Source organism: Nematolebias whitei, chromosome 23 (genome assembly GCF_014905685.2).
Source record: "Nematolebias whitei isolate Nwh7 chromosome 23, NemWhi1, whole genome shotgun sequence".
Taxonomy (NCBI): domain Eukaryota; kingdom Metazoa; phylum Chordata; class Actinopteri; order Cyprinodontiformes; family Rivulidae; genus Nematolebias; species Nematolebias whitei.
This window is the reverse complement of record NC_056520.1, coordinates 8,038,967-8,062,174: the sequence shown is the minus strand read 5'-3', so window position 1 is coordinate 8,062,174 and position 23,208 is coordinate 8,038,967. Positions and strand designations below refer to the sequence as shown.

The 23,208-nt window shown below is 43.1% G+C and overlaps 1 protein-coding gene across 1 annotated transcript in view; it reads right to left on the bottom strand.

Moving 5' to 3' along the window:
* The window catches only part of pard3ba (par-3 family cell polarity regulator beta a), a 216,863-nt gene that overhangs the window by 62,274 nt on the left and 131,381 nt on the right, over window positions 1-23,208 (bottom strand). The window contains exons 20-21 of the mRNA XM_037696743.1: window positions 7,580-7,678; window positions 7,208-7,489 (exon numbers count right to left, since the gene is read on the bottom strand). Coding sequence (XP_037552671.1) covers window positions 7,208-7,489; window positions 7,580-7,678 — 381 coding nt within the window. The remainder of the gene's footprint in view (window positions 1-7,207; window positions 7,490-7,579; window positions 7,679-23,208) is intronic.

Below are 23,208 nucleotides of genomic sequence, written 5' to 3'. Positions count from 1 at the left end.
GGAAGGGAGACCCCTTGACATGACAAGGACTGTCTTTTTTTCAGTTCTCAAAATGGCGGACGCTCGGTGTGATTTGAGCTCTTAAGCATAGCATTTTTCACACAAAGCTTTTAATTTAAAAAAAATCGTAAATAAGTTCTCAGCTTCTTGGAGCTTCAACAAGATGGAGGTTTTGTTTCCCCCATGTCGGCCTGTTAGCTTAGCTCGTAGCTTAGCTTCTCAGCTTAGCTGCTTTTAACAATCTTAAAACGCGATTTTCGATGGTTAAACCAGATTTTAAAAAATGCAATTAAATTTAATTCAGTTTATTTATATAGCGCCAAATCACAACAAAGTCGTCTCAGGGCACTTTACAGGAACATTCACATACATAGAAAAGCCAGTTAGTAAAGTTCTCTATCTAAGGAAGTCAGTCAAAAAAAGAGAAAAAAGAAAAAGGGAGGGGTCAGTGAAGAGCATCGGAGTTGAGCCTTTTGTCATCCGGTGTCTTCAGTAGAAAGAAAGAGACACGAAGATACGATAAATAGCGCTAAGCTAGTAATGCAAACTCGCTAGCTAAAAAGCTACAGAGGTCGCGCTCCATTTCCCTCATGCTGAGCCGTCTCCACTCCACCACGGACCATGGATAAATAATCCATGGACCCGTACCGGCGTTTGGCCCATTGGTTGGGGATCTCCGCATTCCACATCTACGACTAGACTTCGGCTACGTTCACACTGCAGGTCGTAACGCTCAGACCTGATGCTTCGGTATGTTCCTGTTTTTATTTAAACGTGACCTCCATCAGACTCCAGTGTGAATAGTCTACAGTTCTGAAGTGACCCTCGGAACAAGACGTGACGTCACACGCAGTACGAAACATGGATGCTACACGTGTTAGCGTGCATCAATCCTGAAAATGCCGTGTAATCAGAATCCGTTAAATTATTATTTACCGCGATTGCTTTGCCCAGTCTTTACATTTGATCTCGCCTCTTGCCCGCCACTCCAGCGCACGGTTGTATTTTTGGAACGGGAGCGACGCACTGAAAGTGAAACAAACTCCAGCTATCTAGCCATCACGTTAGCATTGATACGGTCCAGCGCAACGCTAGTCTCATATGTTGGTGTGGATCATCAGTCATCCAGGACATGGAAGTTAAAAAATTGGAACAAACAAACTTAAAAGAAGGGGAAAAAAAGGGTCTCAAATGGGAAAAACTATTCTGATTTTGACCTCATTTAGTATTCAACTAAACTGCTCAGGGGCCATAATTACTGAAAGCCAAGAGCTCAAGGGTCGGACAAACAGCAGTTACTGTCATTAAGTACGTTTGTTTAACAATTTAAAATCTAGTTTTATTTAAAAATGAACTCATTGGTGGGCCGAACCGAGCCCACCCATGGGCCTGATTTGGCCCTTGGGCCACCAGTTGAATAGCCCTGGCCTTGACGTTTATGGACAGTCGTTACTTATATACAGTATCTTTATAATCTCAAAATGTCCAGTTCTCTGGTCCTCCAGCTGCTGAAATGGTCACTCTCGGCTACAAAACCATAAAAAGCTGCACCAACAGATGCTAGGCTAAGCTAATAGGCTCAAGCATGGTACACTGACCCGAGCAGTCGTATCAGCTACTGCGGTGACGTTGCGTCGGAGCAGGAGTACAATGCACGTGACTTTTTATTTAAAGAAAACCTTTCAGTCCGAGCGCAAAACGTGAAAACTACAAAGTAAGCGTCGAGTCAATGAAACGCTTTTTGTTTAAATAATCCCACCGCTGAATTTGATACCACTTAAGACGCCATTTCGCTTCAGATATTTTCTTTTGTGTGTATTTCAGAACATCCGACTGAAGCAGAAGAGAAAGGAAGAAAAAGCATCATTACTCAGCAAGAGCAAAAAAATATATATATATCAAACGGAAACTTAAAGAGCGATATGGAAAAGAGTAAAAGACGAAGCAACCCGTGTGGTGGCTAACCTAAAAACATAGAAGCATAAAAGAAAAGCATGATCTTGAGTAGATCAGAAGTTATGGCCCGGACGAATTTCAGCTATAGATACTGGGAAAATTTTCAACACTTGAAAATCTTTAATTTTTTACGTTTTACTAAGTGGCAAATTATCCAATTTCTAATTTGTGTGTCTTTCATAAAGTAAGAGAACATTTTAACTCTACCTAGGCAATTCTGTCCAAACAAAAGCTTTTAAATCTTTGGGTTCGTTCACAGGAAGAGGCTTGAAGGCAAAGAAGAAAACAATTTAATTGCTTTGAGATCTCGGCAACAGAAAACACTTTAAAGTGACAGACGACGAGTACAGCTTCATATACAGCCGGCTCTAATGATGCGCCGATTCAGGAGGAACTGATTTTCTTTCTTTTTTCTTGTTGTTCTCTGGCAGTTGACAGAAAACAAGATCTCATTTTGTTTGTAATACAGACAGTTCCAACATCTGTCTTAATGGGTAAAAATCTTTAAACGACGTCTGGTTTTTACAATGCGTCGCTCTACGGGAGAGACAAACAATGAAGGAGCTGAAGAATGACCCAACGAATCCAGATCTGAGAGATCGCGTAGCATCCTCCTCCAACATTTCATTAATTAGTCACACTTGTCTAAAGTGGTTTAAGAAGTGCACTTTGTCACCATGTCGGGTAAACCTAGAAGCGTGCAACGCCCGTGGAAGAATCACGGCAGAAGCCCGCCAACTCGCTCACTGATGTGTCATTTACGAGCTCACCTCCGCAGTGCTTTTCTTAGCGCGGTGGCAGCTTCAACAACGCGCCTCTCAGGAGTCTTCACATCTCTGCTCTCTGGCCTCGCTCCTCTTTCATCTCATCCTCCCCGATACTTGCCGGAGATACAAAGACTGCCTTCTGGCTAATAAGATTTGACAAGCGTAGCTAACCTTTTTTCTCCACAGGTCGGGCCTGTAGAGGAGCTCTAATCAAATGTGACGCTCGTCAGCGTACGCACCTGCCGCTGAAGGCCTAATGAAAATGTCTGACGGTAAATTAGGGAGAGTGCTGGAAGTCCACCGACGAGGGTTGTGACGGAAAGGGCGGAGCCCTGACCGGCTTTAAAAAGAGATAAAACTATGGGAACTGACGATGCATGCAGTGATGCGGTTGTTTCTGTGCATATGTAGATTTACAGTACGCGCGTTGTATTCCTCATGCTTTCAGAGCACTGTTGCTAGGTTACAGCGGCCTTCCAACCTGATTTATTACATGTTGTTGGCATGGTGTCTATTTCTGATCATGTGCGAAAACGTATCAGTGTGTGCCTGAAAGAAAGGGCGCCCACCATCCTGTTGAGCTTGTACGGATGGACTTTGTAAAAGAGAACCTGCAGACGCCGGCAGTGGAGGAACAAAAGCAGCAAACGGCAGAAGACACTTGCGTCAATGGCACCCACAAGACAATACGGATGTCTTGGTTTTATGTTGTGTAGGTCTGGTTTTTGGGAAAGGTTCCGTTCCAAAAACATGGCAGCATTGGGTACAAATAACTAACAGCAAGAACTCTAGCAAGTCCAAACCTAATTCAAGCCCTCCTCACTCATCGGCGTTCCTTAGATCCACTTATTACATTTTTAAGGATTTGGTCTGTAAAGGCTCCACAATGTTCAGAAAGTTCTTACAAATCAAAAACGTCGTCCAAGTTAAAAGACGTACATGTCGAGAGTTTTAGACTAAGGTCATATGACGCTGAGAAGTGACAGGGTTTTGTGTTTTCTGTTGGCTGTAGCGGCCATCTTTAATCTTAAATCTATTTGGCTATTCTGATACTCGGCTCTCGGAGTAGCCAGTTATGTTAATAATTAATACTGAAGTGGTCCATTGCAATGTTAATACCGTCAACATCTGGAGACAAGTTTCTCACTCAAAATTAGGTCCTTATTGTTTGAGTTAAGTATCAAAGTTGTATTAGCATCTTGAATCGACACATACAGGGCTATAAATCGATCAGTTTGACAGATATTCAGCTAAAGTTTGGTGTGGTAGTAGCTGAGAGACACCAAAAAGCACATCAAGTGCTAACTCACTTCAAGGAATTCAGATTGTCCACAAGATTATTTTCAAAGTTAACCCAAATAACAACCAATACAGAGGGTGTTGGAACACCTATGTCTCTCGTGGGTGAGGGATTGGAAAAGTGAATGTTTGTAGTTTTGGAGATGAGTGTTTTTATTTCTGGACTGGAACTGAACAGAGAATGAAGTAAGCCTAAATGTTTTTGGTGCAAGATGTTCAAGTGGATGAGTTACACTGTGGAGAAAAACAGAGGGAGTTTTTACGCCGAGTGAAGGATCCTAGCGAATGGGGGGGGGACCATTTTATCCACCACCAGGTGCAATGGCAGAGCAAGTGGGTGGCCAGTGGTGGCACTGATCACCATAGATTAATCTTTGGACACCCCAAGGGCCCCCTACTTTTAAGCAATATAAAAACGAGAAAGCACGGTTTCCTCAAATGACCAGGCGGCTTGTTTATGTATAAAAATGGTGGTGGCCATCTTTGATTTGGACAAACCCAATTTTCATTGGGGACCTTTCCGTGAATGGGGTGTGGTGGCGCAGAGGTTAGAGAAAGTGGACCTGTGATTGGAAGGTCGCCGGTTCGACTCCCCCGACAGTCAACATCAAAATGTAGGTGGAAAAGATGGAACACCTACACCTGCCTCCACCATCATTCGCCCCACTCTGGGCCCCTGAGCAAGGCCCTTAACCTCCACCATCTGCTCCCTAAACAGGTCTCTCTTGAAAATGAGTTCTCGTAGCTCACTGAGACTACCTGGATAAATAAAGGGTAAATAAAATAAATAAATATCCAACCCCCTCTCCACTCCTACCACAACTTATTTAAACAACACCTTTACCAATGAGATTATTAAAGATCATTGCCCTCAAAGACACGCTTATAAGCTAAAGAGGTTCCTCCTCCATCACGGTAACGCCTCTCGTACAAACATGTAGTCAAACGGGCGAAATAGACGAGCGACGCATCCATTGTGTTGTAGATTCAGAAGGAGGGAAAGTCTGAGGGAGAAGACGGAGGACAGGGAGAAAACAGGCTGGTAATGAAGTACCCACCACTAGTGGATGAGAGCTAAAGTGGTCTAACAGATCTGTCAGGCTGCTAGACGGTGGCTAATTATCCCCCCTCCTCTTCATGTGCATCAACTCTTCTGTCACTTCTCTCCGGTTTTCTCTGCCTTACATTTTATTTTCTCTCCACTTTTGGCTCCGGCTCCCTTCGTTTTCTCTCCAACGTTCTCTTGTCTCTCTTTCCCTCCCGTCTGTTGCTTCTCTCCATTCCCATCTGTCTCCTCTCCATGTCCAACCCTTCTCTTTTCCCGAATCGTCTATTTCTGGATGAGATTGGGTGTCTTGGGGGGGGGGGGGGGGGGGGCTTAGCGTTTGATTTGCAAGTCAATAATTTCTGTCAGAGACTTTAAGTTGAGGGAAGTTTTAATGTGGCTCATATTATTTCGCACAGGAAATTATGAATTTGCATTAGAATCCTCCGCAGATTTGCTCGTTTTTCTTCGTCTCACAGACAAAAGTAGCTGCAAGTTAAGCTTTCAGAGGTTTCAGATGGAGCACTGAAGCCTTCGTTGGACTTAAAATGAACTGCTCTGACATCTGAATATTGTTATATAGAATACATTTTTCTCAAAGTCAAAACATTTATTATTTAAGTACTTTAAAACGCTCCAATATGCGTGTTTCTACCATTGCTAAAAAAGCTACATTTAAGAACTAAACCCTAAACTTAACTAGAGAAAATGCGTGTCCTGTGAAAATGCAGTGTGAATGCTTATTGCAGAAGAACTTGCTGAAAAACAGCTGAAATTAGCTAAAAACATGCTGAAATGTAGCTGACATGAAGAACTAGCCTAAAGTAGCAGAAGAAAGAAAGAACATTTATTTGCTCTCTTAGATAGGCACAAAAATTAGGAAATAAGCTAAAAATAAAAAAAAGGCTGAATTTAGCAAAAAAAAAAAAAAAGCTGAAAACGCAGAAAGAAGCTTAAACTACCAGAATGAGGCGGAAAGAGCAGAAATTTGTTCAAAAAAGGTGGAATCTGCTGAAAAAGCACAAAACAGCTAAATAGTAGCTGGAATAAGGCGAGTTCATAAAAGCAATACTATACCGGATCGGTCGAGGCCCGGGTTAACAACGACCGACACCGGTGCCGTTGACAAACATGGCGCCGGCAGAAATTGTGCTACAGTTAGTCGAAGACCACGAGGAGGGAAACGTGTCAGGAGACAGAGGGAGAAGAGGAAATTCAAGAATTGTTGAAATAGAACAAAAACTGTTAAAAAATGATTAACGACCGTGAGTCGAATCATCGAGAGCGACTTGTTACGGCGACAAATTAGGAGATTTTTCTTTCTTTGAAACGTCTTCTGGAAACAGCATCTGTTAGTCTTTCATAAAGTGCCTCACCTTAAATATATCAGTTTATTCACCCGTTTGTTTTACAAAGTAAATGCGGTACAAACAGTACTCAGGATTTTATATGCAGTTAAGACGTAAAAACAACCGAAACACATTATTCACGGTCTGTCGCCAAAAGATGAAAGGGGGACGATAATGTTTTTACAGGGGTTTGTGTGGCTGTTCTGTTAGAAAAATATCTCGTGAACCACTGGACGAACTTTAACTACGTCGACAACTGATTATCTTTTGTTGGAGACAAGTCTAACACACACAGGATAGTGGTCCTCAAGGACTAGAACTGAACACCCCTGATCAAGAACATGTGATTGGACACCCCTGATCAAGAACATGTGATTGAACACCCCTGATCAAGAACATGCAGGATAGTGGCTATCAGGAACCAGGATTGAACATCTCTGATCCAAGGACATGTGATTGAACATCTCTGATTAAAGACATGAAGGATAGTGGCTCTCAATGAACAGGATTGAACACCCCTGATCTAGGACATGCAGGATAGTGGCCCTCAAGGATCAGGACTGAACATCTCTGATGTAAGGCATGCAGGATAGTGGTCCTCAAGGACTAGAACTGAACACCCCTGATTTTAGACATGAAGGATAGTGGCTCTTGATGAACAGAACACCCCTGATCTAGGACATGCAGGATAGTGGCCCTCCAGGACCAGGACTGGACACCCCAGACTTTTAGGTTACCTCAGAAGAAAGAAAAAAACAACAGCAGAAAGTTGTGATGTATCCCACGCTCACCTCTCTGCCTGTGGCAGGTTCTGCGAACCTGGTGGTGGTCTGAACTTGTTCACCTTGGCGTAGAGTCCTTCTATGTCACTGGGGGGTGCCTGAGGCAGGTTTTGCCCTCCTGAAGGCAATGCCGGCGAGGGTGTGCGACTGGGGGACAGCGGAGAGGGGGGCTGGCGGAACTTGCCGATGCGAGCGTAGTGGGGGTCGCTGTCGTCATCTTCCACATCGGGTAGGGAGTTCCGGTCCGGGGTGGTGTAGCCAGAGTGGATCTCCTGGTAACGTGGGTCGTAGCTGTCGAGGGGTGAGTCTGTTATTCATGAGGCAACATAACCAGTATCCTTGACCTCGGTCTTTACAAAAACACAAATCCATTTCCTTCACCTGTCTCTGCTGTCAGGGACACGGTCCAGCTCCTCCTCGCTCAGGACATCCAGTTTGTTCTTTGATCCTTTGCTTTTGTCGTCTTTCTTCTTACCGAACCTGGACGACACAATCCAGACATGTAAGAGAATTAATTTGAGGTGAGAAGCGGCGCGGGCCTGAGGTATAAAACACTGCAACCATCTAAAGCAACAATTTAACAGAAAATATGTAGACGTTTAAAAGAGGTTAAGAAGTTTTGGAAAAGTTAATGTAGTGTTTGGCTGTGCTTGATTAAAAAAAATTATAATCTTCTGATGTGTTTTGATACAGATTGTTTGCTTTGAAATATAACAAAATTATGAAGAAAAAAAAGGTTATGTTTGTTAAAGACGTTCATTTATTAACTTCTGAAATGACTTCTGTTGTGAATTGGCGCTATATAAATAAACTAAATTGAAAACTGAATTCATTTTTATATTTTTATAGGCTGCTTTCGAACGTGTGCACATAAAATATGCATTCATGTGTTTGTTAGCAAAATACCACAAGAATAAACATGGCTGCCACGGCTAAACAAACAAACACAACAAGAGTATGGCGCATTATACATCCGTCGACAAACTATTTTACAGCAACCTATAGGAAAGACCTTGTACAACCGTTGACATTGATTTGTGATCTTGAACTTGAAGTTGTGGTAATGAAATGGTTATGTGACACGGTGGTACAAAAGTGTAGGAAGTTTAGTTAAATTATCTTGAGCAGAACAAAAGTTATGTCCCAGACAAGAAAAAGTTTACTGACAAACAGAGACTAAAAAAATAATGTGTCGATGCGTCCATTGGTCAGTCGGTGCATTCGTCTATCGGTGCGACCGTCGGTCAGTGTGACCGTCGGTGCATGGGTACGTCCGTCAGTCGGTGCGTCCGTCGGTCAGTGTGACCGTTGGGCAGTGCGTCCGTCGGTCGGTGCGTCCGTCGGTCGGTGCGTCCGTCGGTCAGTGTGTCCGTCGGTCGGTGCGTCCGTCGGTCGATGTGTCCGTCGGTCGAACGTTGTGTCCGTCAGACGTTGCGTCCGTCAGTCGGTCAGTCGGTCAGTGCGTCGGTCGGTGCGCCGGTTCATCGGTCGGTGCGCCGGTTCGTCGGTCGGTGCGCCGGTTCGTCGGTCGGTGCACCGGTCAGTGCGTCGGTCGGTGCACCAGTCAGTGCGTCGGTACGTTGGTCAGTGTGTCGGTACGTCGGTGCGTCCATCGGTCAGTTCATCGGTCAGTGCGTCCGTTGGTGCGTTGGTCGATCAGTCAGTCAGTGACTGACACCTCGACAGGTCTCCAGTCAGTCCATCACAGGGGCACAGAGATAAACGAGACAAACAACCATTCACTCTCTCACTCACACCTAGGGACAATTCAGAGTCACCAATCAGCCTAACATGCATGTTTTTGGTCTGTGGGAGGAAACTGAAGTACCCGGAGAAAATACACAAATGCACGGAGAGAACATGCAAACTCCACCCAGAAAGGCCTCCAGCCGGGATTTGAACTGGCGACATGCTCGCTGAAAGGCGACAGCTCTAACAACTGAGCCACCATGCCGCCTTGAACTACCTCGGTTTAGAAAAGTACTTTAAGCCTTGCATCATACAGACACATCCATTAATGTCTACAAGGTTTGCAATTGGTCACCTGTGGACTGGCAACAACCAATCCCATCAAAATATGCCCATTTTAATTCCTGAGCCTCCATCACCCCAGAAGTGTGGGTGTTGAGCTCCTATAAAAAAGGTGTATAAATCAATTTTCATTGGCAAAGGAGCTGCAGCCATAACTGGTACACTGAAGTTGGTGCGCTCAATCTGGATGGTGCTCCTTTAAGCAAAACTGGCACCTATTACATCCGCACTCAGATCTTTGAACCATTTCAGGAAGTTCAAGAAACTAACGTCCCTTCTTATTTTTATTTTTATTCACCGTGTTATCACTGGTGCTGAGCCATTGCAGCTTTAATGCTTTTCCACCTCCCTTCCTTGAGATCACTTGCCACAGTAAGAGTGTGGGCGCTGCTGCAGCATGTTTTTTTTTTAAATTCATTTTCTTTTCTTGGAACTATTTTGACTAAAGCACTCCCACATTATGCCGTAGCCAAAAGCAGACCCCCGTATAGAAATAACTGCCTTTCTTTGCATCAATTATACAACAAAAACATGACTGTTCAGGTTTATCTCATGGATTTCCCACCTCCACCGCTTCTTAATCAACATTCTGAGGGGGCAGGGGGGGCACAGCTGGACCCATCATTATAGCTGCATTAATTAGGAATAGGATTTTCCTCACTTGCATTGTCTCAGAAGATTGGGGGGAAGACAACGGATGGGGGTGGGACATCCAATTAAAGACATACCTGCCATGAGAGGTGGTTATCTCTCACTCTCCCATCGCCTTATCACTTATTCATCACCGACTCCCATATTTTCACACCACTGACAGCAGAGTTTGTTAAAGACGCCACAGCGTTTTCCTTTTTCTCTTATGTTCATATGTTTATTACCTTCACACTAATATTCACTCGGCTTATGGAGTCTGTCGCTCCTTTGGACACGTTTTGTTCTGCCACTCAGGAATCTGACAGTTAATTTCCTGTTGAGCTCCAACCGTAGTAACACACGGTACCACAAAAATGATCAGACAAAGAAATGGCAACCCCCCCCCCCCCAAAGTCCCTTGGATACAATAAAAAAAATAGAACATGAGCCCACCAAGGGAACTGTTCTAGGGGAAACATTGTAAATATACGTTTGTGTTTCCCCTAACGTTATCCAAGGAGGGCGTCCCACCCTGTCAACAGAACCGAGTGCCCTGCCAACAATCCTATCGCCTCGCAATACAGACACGCTAGCTGAGAAGCTACAGATGTGGCATTTGCGTTCCCCCTTCGGTTGACAACTGCTGGCACTAACTTGGTGCTAAACTAGCACACATCACAGACGTGTTTCCGTCTCAACCAACCCGCACCCCAGGCCACAAGAATAATCCCCGCAGAGATGAGCGCCCTGCCAAGGCTAGTACATAATAATATACGCCCATCAACAAATGATTACCGGTATACTTCAACAGCGGAGATGATGAAACGTGTATGTGACACACTGCCTAATGGTGGTATAAATGTGTATGAAGTTTTGTTAAATTATCCTGAGCGTACCAGAAGCTATGGCCTGGACAAGACCTAGTATTGACTTTGGCCTTGATTTGTGACCTTGCCCTTTAAGATGGGGTGAGGAAAAAAGTGAATGCAAGACTCCGTTTAACAATGATGCATATTTAATGAAGTTCTATTTAATTATCTTGAGCAGATTAGAAGTTATGGGCGGGACAAGATAAACTTTACGTACGTACAGACTATACAATAATACCACTTTGGCTATGGCTGCCTTAGAAGAGTTGACAGGGGAGGGTCCCAGAAGCCATCTTATCAGCAAACTGGCTGGTCCACTATGGGAGTGTGCTGCTTGTGGGACTGAGTTTGTTTGTGGCTCTTTGGATTGATGAAGTCCTTTGGATGAAAGATGAAACGTCTCAACAACAAAAAAAGAAACCGTCCAGATGACCTGACTGAACTTTGTTGGATTTTTTTTTACCTGGATTATTGAGCATGAACTTTGATATACAATAATACCTTGGATGTGTGTATAGAAAATACACACACACTCAAGAAGACAGCTTTATGCAGCATACACAACAACTCCATAGGGAACTGCAAACGGTCTTGTGGAAAAGGATGTCTCATTAACTTAGCATTATCTACCTGCACATCTACTCCATCAAACTCTCATTATTGGGATGCAGGGGGTCCAAGTGAGCCAGGCTGAGCCCGTGTCCCATTTAATATGCTCCCCACTGTCACAGGATCCACTAGGAACCATTATTAGTGCCGCTGTCGTCATTAGCCTGCCGCTCTTGCCGTCGCCCCAGCAGCCCCACAAGGAGAGGGTCTGTTAAGCGAGAGCTTCTGCTCGTCCTCATCATTATATCTGAACTATAACAGCATCTGCATTGATATATTTTATTTGTCATGCGCTCATGCACAAAGCAGGTGCTAACGGGAATACTTAAAGGTAATTTATTTGCAAAGGAGAACGACTTCAAGCTTCTTTTCCACGAGAAAAGGTTATGTTTGTCAACCGTCAATGATGACTTGTGATGTGAATCAATGCAGTATTTAAGACAAAACCAAGAAGCTACAATAATAAGTGTAGTTACTAGAATTCTTGTTTATGTAGGAGAGAGAAGGAAGATGTTCACCCCCACACACACACAGTTAACCGAGCTCTAATGAGGCTCTGAATGTAACCGAGATCACAGCTAGCCAAGTGCGGTGGTGTCACCAACCTGACCCGTGCAATTAGCCCTCTGGGAAGGAGGGAAAGAGCAGAAGAGCTAGCTCACATTATCAGACTGTTACGTGCAATGAAATTTCAGTTCAGAGCTAAAACAGCTCAACGTGAGGACAAACTGGCATCACAACTGGCTCTGAAAGAGTGCCACCACTTCTGTTTGTTGCATTGCAACTTCTTCGCGCGCTGCAACTGTGACAACTCTGAAGGTGTGCGAGGTCCTAATAAGCCTTCCTGCTTGGTGCAACAGGCAGTCAGTGGGCGGATGGTTTATCGCCAGGCGTTACAGAGGATGTGAGAAGGCTGTCTGCTGGCGATGTGGGCGTATGCGTGTAAAGAAAGCCTCTTTTTTCCAGAGGGAAGACGAAGAATTGATTAACTCTACGTGTAGCGTGTGTAAAATCACTCGCCTTGAATCTCTTGAACTCGCCATACATTGATTGGGTGGAAGCACACAGAAAGACATGCTAACCCTCAACGCAACACGTGACACACACGGGAAGAGCACAGGAGGATCCGTTCTTTCCAGCAAACACTGTTTAGCTTTCCATCTACCACACACAAGGGATAAAAATCTAAATTAGAAGCCCAAACTTTCAAAATAAACAGGACTTTTTCTGCACCAGCTAAAATAAGACAGTAAAATGGGGTTCTATTATCAGTGGCCCTCACTTTCTTTGTCAAGCCCTCCTCATGTGGAGAATGACAACTGTCCGCACACCCTGCCTTGGGACGCAAAACCAAATGCAAACAGTGCGCAAAATATTCACATATTCAACGTGAACTGAAACCTTTAAAATCGAATCCCTTCAAGTGAAATTAAGTTGTTATCTGTCAATCTGGATAACAAAAATGGCTTTTTAAAGGTATTTCATACTGTGCAAAGCACAAAATGTGACATAACTTTTAAAATACCTTTTCAAATATAACTATTATATAAAGGCAAAAACACAATATGAGGGTTGTTACATTTGAAAATAATTTATGTACTTTTATTTGGCTAGTACCTTAAGATAAAATAACTGCATGATTTGTGATACAGGCAAACTAGACAAACGTATTTAACAGAATCAATGAAAATAACGTAAATTATATCACATTTATGATCATTAAATGCATTACATTTACACTAATATTAGGCAAACAAATACAGGTCTTTAGTGTTCAACAAGTTGTGCGCACTCCAGCGGCGACAAACACTTTTTGGTACAACACCTGTCCCAAAGCAACATGAAACAAGATGAGCATCACAGCATGAAGGAGAACTCACCTCAGCTGACTTGACCTGGAGCGTCACACATTGTGAGACAGAGTTTCTCTTTTTAAATACACAAATTAACTCTGTTTAGCAATCCTCAATAAAAAGCCTTGATTTTACTAACAACCAAACCCTCTGTTTTCCAAACTTACATTCTGGTAAAAAGAACAAGAGTACCACATACGATGCATTATACACCCATTGGCAAACTACAGTAATCCCTCACGTATCGTGGGGGTTATGTTCCAGAGACCCTCGCAGTAGGTGAAAATCCATGAAGAAGCGGCATTGTATTAATATTTATACAGGTTTGAGACTTATAAACCCTTCCCACACTCCTACAAACCTTTCCACTCTCTTATAAACACTTCATACGCTCGTGAACTGGCGACGACGATGAAGATGATGATGAGATGAATGCACAGGATCCACAGTACACACAATATAAAAAACAGGTTTGAAAAAAAAACGGCGATACAGAGAACCATGATATAGCGAGGGACGACTATATTATACAGCTGACACTGTAGCTAGGAAGCATAGTTTCCTCAGATGATCGCTGTGGCCATTTTACATAAGCAATGTACATTTGACATGGCAACCCAGTTTTCAATAGTGACCTTCCTTAAGCCTAGACACACCAAAACATAAGTTGGTACGTTGCTTATTTTCTAAACTAACCTGCTCATTAGATGACAAAGAGTACTTCAAAGTCCTCTCTTCATGCCATGACAGGAGGACCACTATGAGGACTACATATGGTCACAGTATGGACAGTGCAAAAACAAAAGGCAAACTTCCCTAAAATGGTAACAATAGCCATCAAGTGGGTCTGTGTGGTCTGAAAGTTTGCAAAGCAGTAACACAGAGTTTATAGTGTTAAGTGGAAAGGGCATGGGGTGAAATGGAATTGGACTTTGAGGTTCTTTGGCAAAAGGCTCGTATCAAATGAGAACTGGGTAATCATCCTATTTGCCTCCAAGAGTCAAAATATATAAAGAAGGGATGAAAAAGAACAGAAAGCAACTGAAAAGAACGAGTTAGCCAATCTGCCTTGGAGAATAAATGCTAAAGGCTACGTATGAAAGAGGGTGTATGGGTGAGTTAAAGCTCCTGGGAAAGTGCAGTTTTGCTGGGAATGAATAAGGAGCTTAGGAATATATATGGGGAAAATGTGTCTGCGTTCAGAGGCGCAGGGAGAACAGTTAATCAGCCGAGCAGAAATGTTATCGCAATAATTAGATTGCTCTGTATGCTTCTGGAGGAGAGCACATACATCCCAGTGGAGCTTCCTGTCGTGATGTAATACAGCGCCTTCTCCTGTTCTGGCAACACGCCGCTGCTTTATGGTGAGACAAGTCGGAAAATATTTCAGGCTTCAAATAGACAGAGTGACATACCCTCTTTAATGATGGTGTAACTTCCTTGTGGAAGCAGGGATCAGGCTACAAGAGGACTGTCACCCAACAACAAGGTCACAACTGAAAGCCAGCTTTGACTGACAACAACACAAGCAAACCTTTACCTTTTTAAAGAAGTTCCTATCTCTGCTTGATAATGCAAAAAAAAAAAAGGCCAGCAAGCGCTTGCATTTTCACTCCAGGGCATAATTTAATCTATTCATCTGACTTCCTTTCCATATGTAATGCAATTCAGTAAAAAAATCTGCCTCCATTAATAGCAGATTTGAGCAGTAGTGGAATGGAAAAAAAAAATAAACCGCACTCGATGCTAATCGTAGATAAAAAAAACTTCACTTAGAAGGCATTAATAATGTAGGGATGCACGGAGGGAGATGGGATAGTGATTTATATATTTAATACTTTAAATGAGTACATCTACAGTGCAATAAAAGAAGGTTTACAATGTGTCGAGAAATGGAAGAGTCAAAAGAATGTGCTCTCCAGAAATTTAGGATGAACCAAGTCCTTCCAAAACCTGGCTGCAAAAACAATAGCAGAAAGGAGTGATTTTAATAACCTATCTAAATGAGTCTAATTTACCGCCTAGAGGAGAGAAGATTGAGGCAGACAGGTATGAATGCACAGCAAGTTGTTCCCAGGGGAACTGCAGGCGGATATGGAGCGCTTGTCTTAATCAACGCCTGGCCAGTTTCTGGAGTACGGATACTTCAGTCAGACAAAAGAGAGGGAGCAGATACAGGGGAGGAAAGGAGGTACTAGGTAAGCACGGTGGGGACAAAAGAAGGACCGATGAAGAGAAGAGGGGTGGGGGTTAAGAGGGAAGACCAGACAAAGGTGAAAGATTGGATATGTAAACTGTAAAAAGGCAAACAAACAAAAATAGTAAGGGGGTAAAAAAGACCGGCGAAGAAAGGCTAAGCCATCTAGGAGTCATATAGTGAAATATTGGTTTCCCTTTAATTGTTTGCTTTGTGATATGAGGCATATTTTAGCCACACCACATAAAAATCTGTCACCCCCAGCAATTTGCCTCGTCTTTCCACTTCTATCAGGGGAGTCGTTAATATTTAACAAGGCTGCCGGGCTATATGCCTCTTCCTCGCGCGTCACGGTGGAAGGTAGCGTGTGATTGTGTACGACCCGTAAATACAGTCCAAAGAAACTGGCAGTGACCTTTCCCCTGCCTGTTCTATACATCAGGGGGGTTTTACCAGATGTGCGCCGCAAAACAAAGCAGAAAGGACTCGCAGCCAACTCATTCAGATGCGTTAAATATTTGATGCGGGCAAATAAAATGTTGTGCTACCTATAGGAAGACATTGTCCTTGTATATTTACTGCTGAAAAACCTCAATGGAGCCTTTTTAATTTCACAATTTACATGGAAAGTGGTTAAAGGAACCATGTCTCCAGATGATAGCCATTGGCAGACAAGGAAAGGTTAGACGCTTGGCTTTGTCAAGCATGCTCAAGACAAGAGACACTTAACCTTCTCAGTCTGGACAGCAGAGGTCATGCCCTGAGATACAAAAGGGTGGGGGCAAAGGCAAACCAGCATGTGTTTGTCATTAGCAGACATTAAATGACAGAGGAAGTCCATCCATCACATGTGGCAAGACGACGACTGGACTAGACAGAACCAATGATGGAGGTGTAATCACTTCCTGGCACCTTGTGCTTTGTGCTAATATGCGTCAGACAGTAGGTAGGATCACAAGCAAATTGGCCTCGACTGATTCCTCTGGCCACATAAATGCCTTTAATTGGCAGGCAAGCAATGGACCGTTGGTGTCCGAAAGCACCGCTGAGCAGTCTGGGTCCGTTACGAATGTTTCTGCGCTTCAAATGGTGCCCCCATCCCTCTGGGTCATTTCAAATGTCATAACTCGATAGGAGGTGATGGATCGTGAAACTGATGGACACGAATGGAGGGCTCGTCTCGCTGTCTTGTTTGATAATTACAGCCCAGACAAATAATTCAAAGTACAAATGAGGGTATCGTGTTTCCCAGCTGGATGAGTCACTGATGTTACCAGTCAAATTATTAATTTATGTAACTTTACTTGGCATAAAAGACAATTACCCAGTGATTACCTCTCTGAAGTTTTGCTTCTTGCAATGAATCTGTAAGTGAATATAATAAGTCAGCCGATAAAATGGAGTTGCCTTCGCTAGACTCAAAACCTCTTCTACTTCATGATCCAAATGCAGTGGCTCTGCCTTGTTTTGCTTCTTTTTATAGCCGTTCTTTGAGTCAAACAGTACAGAGACAGGAATAAAGCCATGAAAGACAAGAAAACGTAAAAGCTGTTCGTATGAGAAAGGAAAAGGGGAATTTCAAGGGTGTAGACGAGGCTCAAGTGACAGACGAAGGCGATGAGGGGAGGGTTGGGACGCAACGACGGAGCCTTGTTGCCCCTTTATCAACTGATATATATGCATGAGGATTTCCTCATCATCTTCACTGTCAATTTCCAGCCCCTCTGATATTTGACTGACAGCTCGCATCAGCCCCAATAAACCTGCACATCATTTTCAGGAAAGCTGCCCATCGCGTTGGATAGAGGGAAGAAAAACGGAGAAAAAAAAAGTTAATTTGTTTTCCGGCGGCTGCTGACAGTGATAGCGCCCATGTCTGTTTGCCACCATGGCAAAGTTGTAAATTAAAAACTGTGCCTCAATAGCGAGCACAGGAAGCTGCTTCTGCTGTGCAAAAGCTCATTTTCACCGACGGTATGAAAATATTTGGCAGCTTTTCATACTTGGAGCGTCAGGAGAGTTTGCAGAGAGAAAATGGCACATTTATGAATTATGAAAAGAAAGAAAAAGGAAATGGTTGTCATTTTACTCCTCTATGGAAGGTAATTTACTGTTTGCTGTCAACGGTATTTCAAGATTACGGCACAGCTAAATGAAAGATTTAGAACTTGGATTGACTAGAAGTAGACCAATTAATCAGCCGAATGGTTAGTCAACCAACAGTTGCCGTTTTATTCGGCTATGTATCATGCCGGTACAGATTTAACAGACAATAATATCAGCTCACTGCTGCTCATTTTTCAGGTCTTTTAGGCAAAAAAGCTTTCTATACCCAAGGATAAACTCTGCCGAATTAAAAAGAAAACTTGTTGGTGTACTTATAGCTTTACTACATGTGCAGTAAAAGCATCCTAGAGAAAAATGTCCAAGTGTACCAACGTCGGCCACTGAAAACCCACACTGATCGACCTCTAGTGATGACATTACCTTGACAAAAGATATCACAAAAGAAGAGGAGTGAGATTTGAATGACTGCCTTTGCCCAGCAGGGAGACCAGAAGTGTTTTCATCCTGAAATACGTATATTAGGCAGCACTGATCAGTAAGTCATGGTTGAGTCTTTTATCAAATGTTGCAAAGAAAATGGTCTTGTAGGCAAAATCTACGACCTTACGTGTATTTTACCAAACGAAAGTAAACTGTTGACGACTCCACATCACCTCGGCTAAGACTTAAATTCTGCATGAAGTGTTGAATCAAAGAAATCCACCTGCAGAGTATTAAACCACCAGCGGGATTAGGTTTTACACCATTAGAGCTTAAAGTCATAGCTAAGACGACCACGCAAACATGTCAGAGGGATTTCACGATGCCTACCAACACCGGTGACAACCAGGGCCCATTCAAACGCCTCTCTACACATTTTCCTTTTAGCTTTCAACCCTTTTCCTTTCGTTATCGCAGGTGTTTTAAGTTCATCAAAGCCTGGAATAATGTCAAGGCTTGATTAAGTGCTCCACCGAGGCCTGGAATGAGCTGCAACACATATCAAGAATCCAAAGTTAAGAAATAAAAGAAACAAGAGAACCGCATATAGCAAATTATAGACTCATCGACAAACTGTTTTAAAGCAATCTATAGCAACGGCCCGGCGAAGCAAAGACAATGTATAACCTATGACCTTGATTTATGACCTTGATGCTGGGGTGATCAAAAGTGTATGCGACACTCCATCAAGTGATGATGCATTCATATTTGAAGGTTAGTTAAATTTCCTTGAATAGATCAGAATTTAAGGGCGGGTCATGGGAAATTCTACAGGTGGACGGAGAACATATAGTACAAGCCCAGTGTTTCCCCTACCATTATGTAAGCAGGGCGCCCCGCCCTGTCAACAGAACCGAACACCCTGCCTACTGACCCCCACCTCCCAACAAATACCAGCAGTGGCGTAGCGCTAAGTTAGTGGCGCGCAATACATACGCGCTAGCTAAAAAGCTATGACTATTGAGGTAGCGCTCTGTCGCTCTCACGCTGAGCCGTCTCCACCCCTCACCCCCACCACGCTCGAAAACTGACGGTACAAATGACACGCAACACAAATGTGTCTTCGCCCCGGCCCCCTCGACAAAAACCACGGAAGAAATGAGCGCCATGCCAAGAAAAGTAATCTAGGGGAAATACTGCAACCCGCCTTCGAGAGGCGTATAAAAATACATTCAAAACATAGGAGGCAGCTGTGGCTGAGTGGTTAGAGCAATCATCCTCCAATGGGAGAGTTGAGGGGTTCGATTCCACCAGCAGTCACATGTTGAAGTGTCCCTGGGCACTCGTTGCCCCCCTCACTGCCTCCGATGTGTGTCCCATCAGTGTATGAATGTGATAAAGCTCTGATTAGTCTCTACAGATTCAGATTAGCTTTGTAGAGATCTAGTAGAGAGCTGTATGAATGTGTGTGTGGAGGTAAATGAGGACACAGGCTGTATTGTAAAGAGCTTTGAGTATTCTGACTACATAGAAAGGTGCTATACAAGTACAGTCCATTTACCATCCATCATCCCCGTTTATTTGTATTAGCACATTTAACTACTTGTAATTGTAGACTCATAAATTCCTGCAGGATTTAACAAACTGAGCTCCAAACAGTTGATACTGTATTGCAGAAAAAAAAATATTCAGGAACCAGAATGTGAGGAGGCAAGATGTGAAAATGTAAATGAAGGAAAGGGCGTAATCAAGACGTTTCAGGATGCAACGACGCTAAAACTGGAAGGCCAAGGAAGAGGATGAGCGTACGATACCAGCAGTAATCCGTCAGAAATCATCTAGCATCGGGTCTCTCCGGTTTGACACCGAGGCTTTAGCTCTGCAGAGCTCAGCCCACCAGTGACAACCTTTCAACCCCGCATGTTCTGCAACTTCGCGATAGGATGAAAGTGGAACGGATGGCGCTAATTGGCTTGCTTCCCTGTCGGATTTCTCTGGCGCAGCGAACGCAGAGCAGGATGATGATTGTTTGTGTGTTTGGGGGGGGGGGGGTGTATATATAATGCTGTGTGTGAATTTGCAAACAGCAGATCAGAACGTCAGCTTTCATGTCCTATAAACTGGTTAAGGTGGTGGCGTGCGACAGCTCCACACAGACCCTCGCGGAGGGAGAATGAGTGTCAGGATGTGGGACAGACGGGATGTGTCAGGGCCCGGCAGGACCGCTGGGGAGGTCCGGCAATGACAAGCCGAGTGATTGGTGACACTCCAGAGTCAAACGCACAGATTGAGTGAAAGGAAATCTCAAAACCCACCACTTAATGACAAAAAAAAAAAAAAAAAAAAGAATCGCAACAGAAACAAAACAGTTTGGGCTGAAACAGCCTGCCCACAGCAGAACGCCATGTTTAATTTGACACAAAACAAAAGAAGCTTTAGCTTTTACTTTTCACATTAAAAGGCCGAACATTTCACCACAGAATGCATTTTGCTAACCGCCTTTCATGTATGATGTATAAGATGTAAATAACATTATGTGCAGTCTTGCTCCGAGTATGTCGTGACTAGGCCTGTCACAATAACAAATTTTGCTGGAAGATTAATTGTCTCAGAAATTATTGCGATAAACGATAATGTTTCAAATTTGACAATATTTAGTCATTATTGTCAAATTTAAGAAGAAATGTTGGTTAATTTATTTGCAGTGTAGTACCTTTTTTCGACCACTGGATGGCAATATAAGACAGTTTGAACCAAAGGATGGATAGGGAGAGAGCGAGCAGCGTGTCTCTAAGAAAAATGGGAGGGAGGCCCCTCGACGTGACATGTGCCGTCTTTCTTCGGTTTTCAAAATGGCAGACGCTCGGTGTGGTTTGAGCTCTTTAACATGGCATTTTTCCCACAAAGCTTTTAATAAAAACTCAGTAAACAAGTTCTCTGCTTCTTTTTGCAGAGAAAAACAACTTTTTATATGAAGGCACGGGTTTCAACTGTGAATTTTGGAGCTTCGACAAGACGGAGGTTTTTTTCCCCAAAGATGGCCTGATAGCTTAGCTCATAGCTTAGCCGCTTTTAACGATCCAAAAACACGATTTTGGACGGTTAAAACTGATTTTAAAGAGAAAAGAGAAAGGGAGGGGTCAGTGAAGAGCTGAGCTTTTTGTCATCCAGTGTCTTCAGAAGAAAGAGAGAGACATGAAGAAATGATAAAGCCGTTAAATGAAAATGAGGTCGATCATTTTCATTCAACGTAGGATTAATTGATTCATTGTTTATCGCGACAGGCCTAGTCGTGACTGAATCGCCTCAAAATTTACGTAATTATTTACAAAACGAACAGAGTTCTAGCCATTTATCTGGACTCGTCTTCAAAGGTGCAGCCGCCATCTTGAATTGAACTGGCCCCATGAAAAACACGAGCAAAGACTTTCACATTTAAGCAGCAGGTGACAAAAATTAAATAAAATCTAACATGCTGTGTAAATATTCTCTTCAACTATTGATCCTGTCAGAGTTGTTGTCTGTGGCGACGCTTCCAGGCAGAGACTTCGACGCCGTCCACTGAATACAGCCGAGACCAGCGGTGGGTCGCTGGGTGAGAAGGGCACTGCCATTTGTCATAGATTAACAATCCGGGAGACAGGACGCAAGTTTGAGAAAGGAGGTTGGACGGAAAAAGCTGACAATTTTTATTACGATGTTTAGAAACGTTTTCAAAAATTGGGTTGTCATGACAAAATCCAAGATGGCCACCAACGTACATATATAAACTGGCCATCCCGATCATTTGAGGAAAATATGCTTTCTAGTTTTTATGTTGCTTTAAAGTTGTTTGAAATGATTGGGGTGGCCAAAGATTAATTAATGATGGCCAAGGCCACCATGGGCCACCCCCTGGCTCTGCCCCTGCACCTGGTGATGGATAAAAGAAAAAAAAATGATCTGTTCTTCTCCACAGTGCAACTCCTTTCCACTTGAATATCTTGTACCTAAAAACATTCTGTTCAACTCCAATGAAGAAAAACATCTTCAAAACTAGAAATACTCATGATTCAAATGCCTCGGCGGCGGGGGACATCGGCGTACCGCTCGTCTACTTTAGGACCAAAGGATCGAAGCCTCTTCAGGAATGGTCCCTGAAGTCATTTTTATTATAATTACTTGAACGCTTTGTAAAAATGATATATAACAAGGTCACAAATATAATCTAGTGGGGAAAAAAACAAACACTTCTATAACAAATATGTGATTTCCAGAGGTCACCTTACAACCAACTGTTTGTAACACTCATCTGCAGCCAAACACAAGTTGCTCTTCAAACAGCGCGGCAGCTAAAATAAATATTTACAGCCGCTGAGGAAGGACGGGGCCGACGTCCAACATTCGCCGTGCAAGCTGTTGTTGCTCACACGTTCTCCGCTACGGTAAATTGAGGTCATATGTTTATAATTTGCCCTTTTCCTAATGCTGCCATTGGAGTAAAACACCATTTGAGAGCTCCAATCAGATTGAACGGAGCAATGCTGCAGCTAATTAAGTCATATTTCGAGTTCAATGCCAATCAACTCGGTGAGATAAAGGCCAGGCGGAGAGGGGGGAGGGTGTGGAGCAGCAATATGGAAGCTTTTACCGCAATCAGCCCAGTGTAGGCTGCCTTTGAGTGTTTCTGGTGACTGAACGACCTGTGTGTGTTTAATTCGTCCTCAATTAGAAAACATACTGTGGCAAGTAGAAAATACCATTTAATATTTTTTGTGCCCTGTCTTAAACTAAAAAAACCAAGTTAAAATTAGCTTTTGAGTGGTAACGCAACATCTACAAGAAGGTGAACCCAAAAAAACGACCAAAAGAGGAAGACGCAGAAGGAAGAAGTGGATTATAACAGGGCTTTTATAAAAAAAAAGACTCAAATGCATCAATGAATTTGGAACAAAAACAAATCTAATCTTTGCACCTTTAACGTTTATAGCCATATCTTCTGCAGGAAAAAAACAAATGATGTGTGTTCGGTTCGTGCATCTGTAGTCCGAGGACGATGTGCTTACCTACCAAATATCCAATAAAATAAAGGTTGTTAGCATAAAAAAAAATGTGATTCACCGCTCGTTGTGCTATAACACAACTGAGCTCAAGTTTAAATTTAACAATGCGATTTTGACAATAATCATATGCAATTTAACTCGTTTTAAAAACTGTCACAAGTAGGCCTGTCGCGATAAACAATAAATCAATTAATCGCATGATAAACGAAAATTATCAACCTCATTCTAATTTATCGGCTTTATCGTTTCTTCGTGTCTCTCTCTTTCTACTGAAGACACTGGATGACAAAAG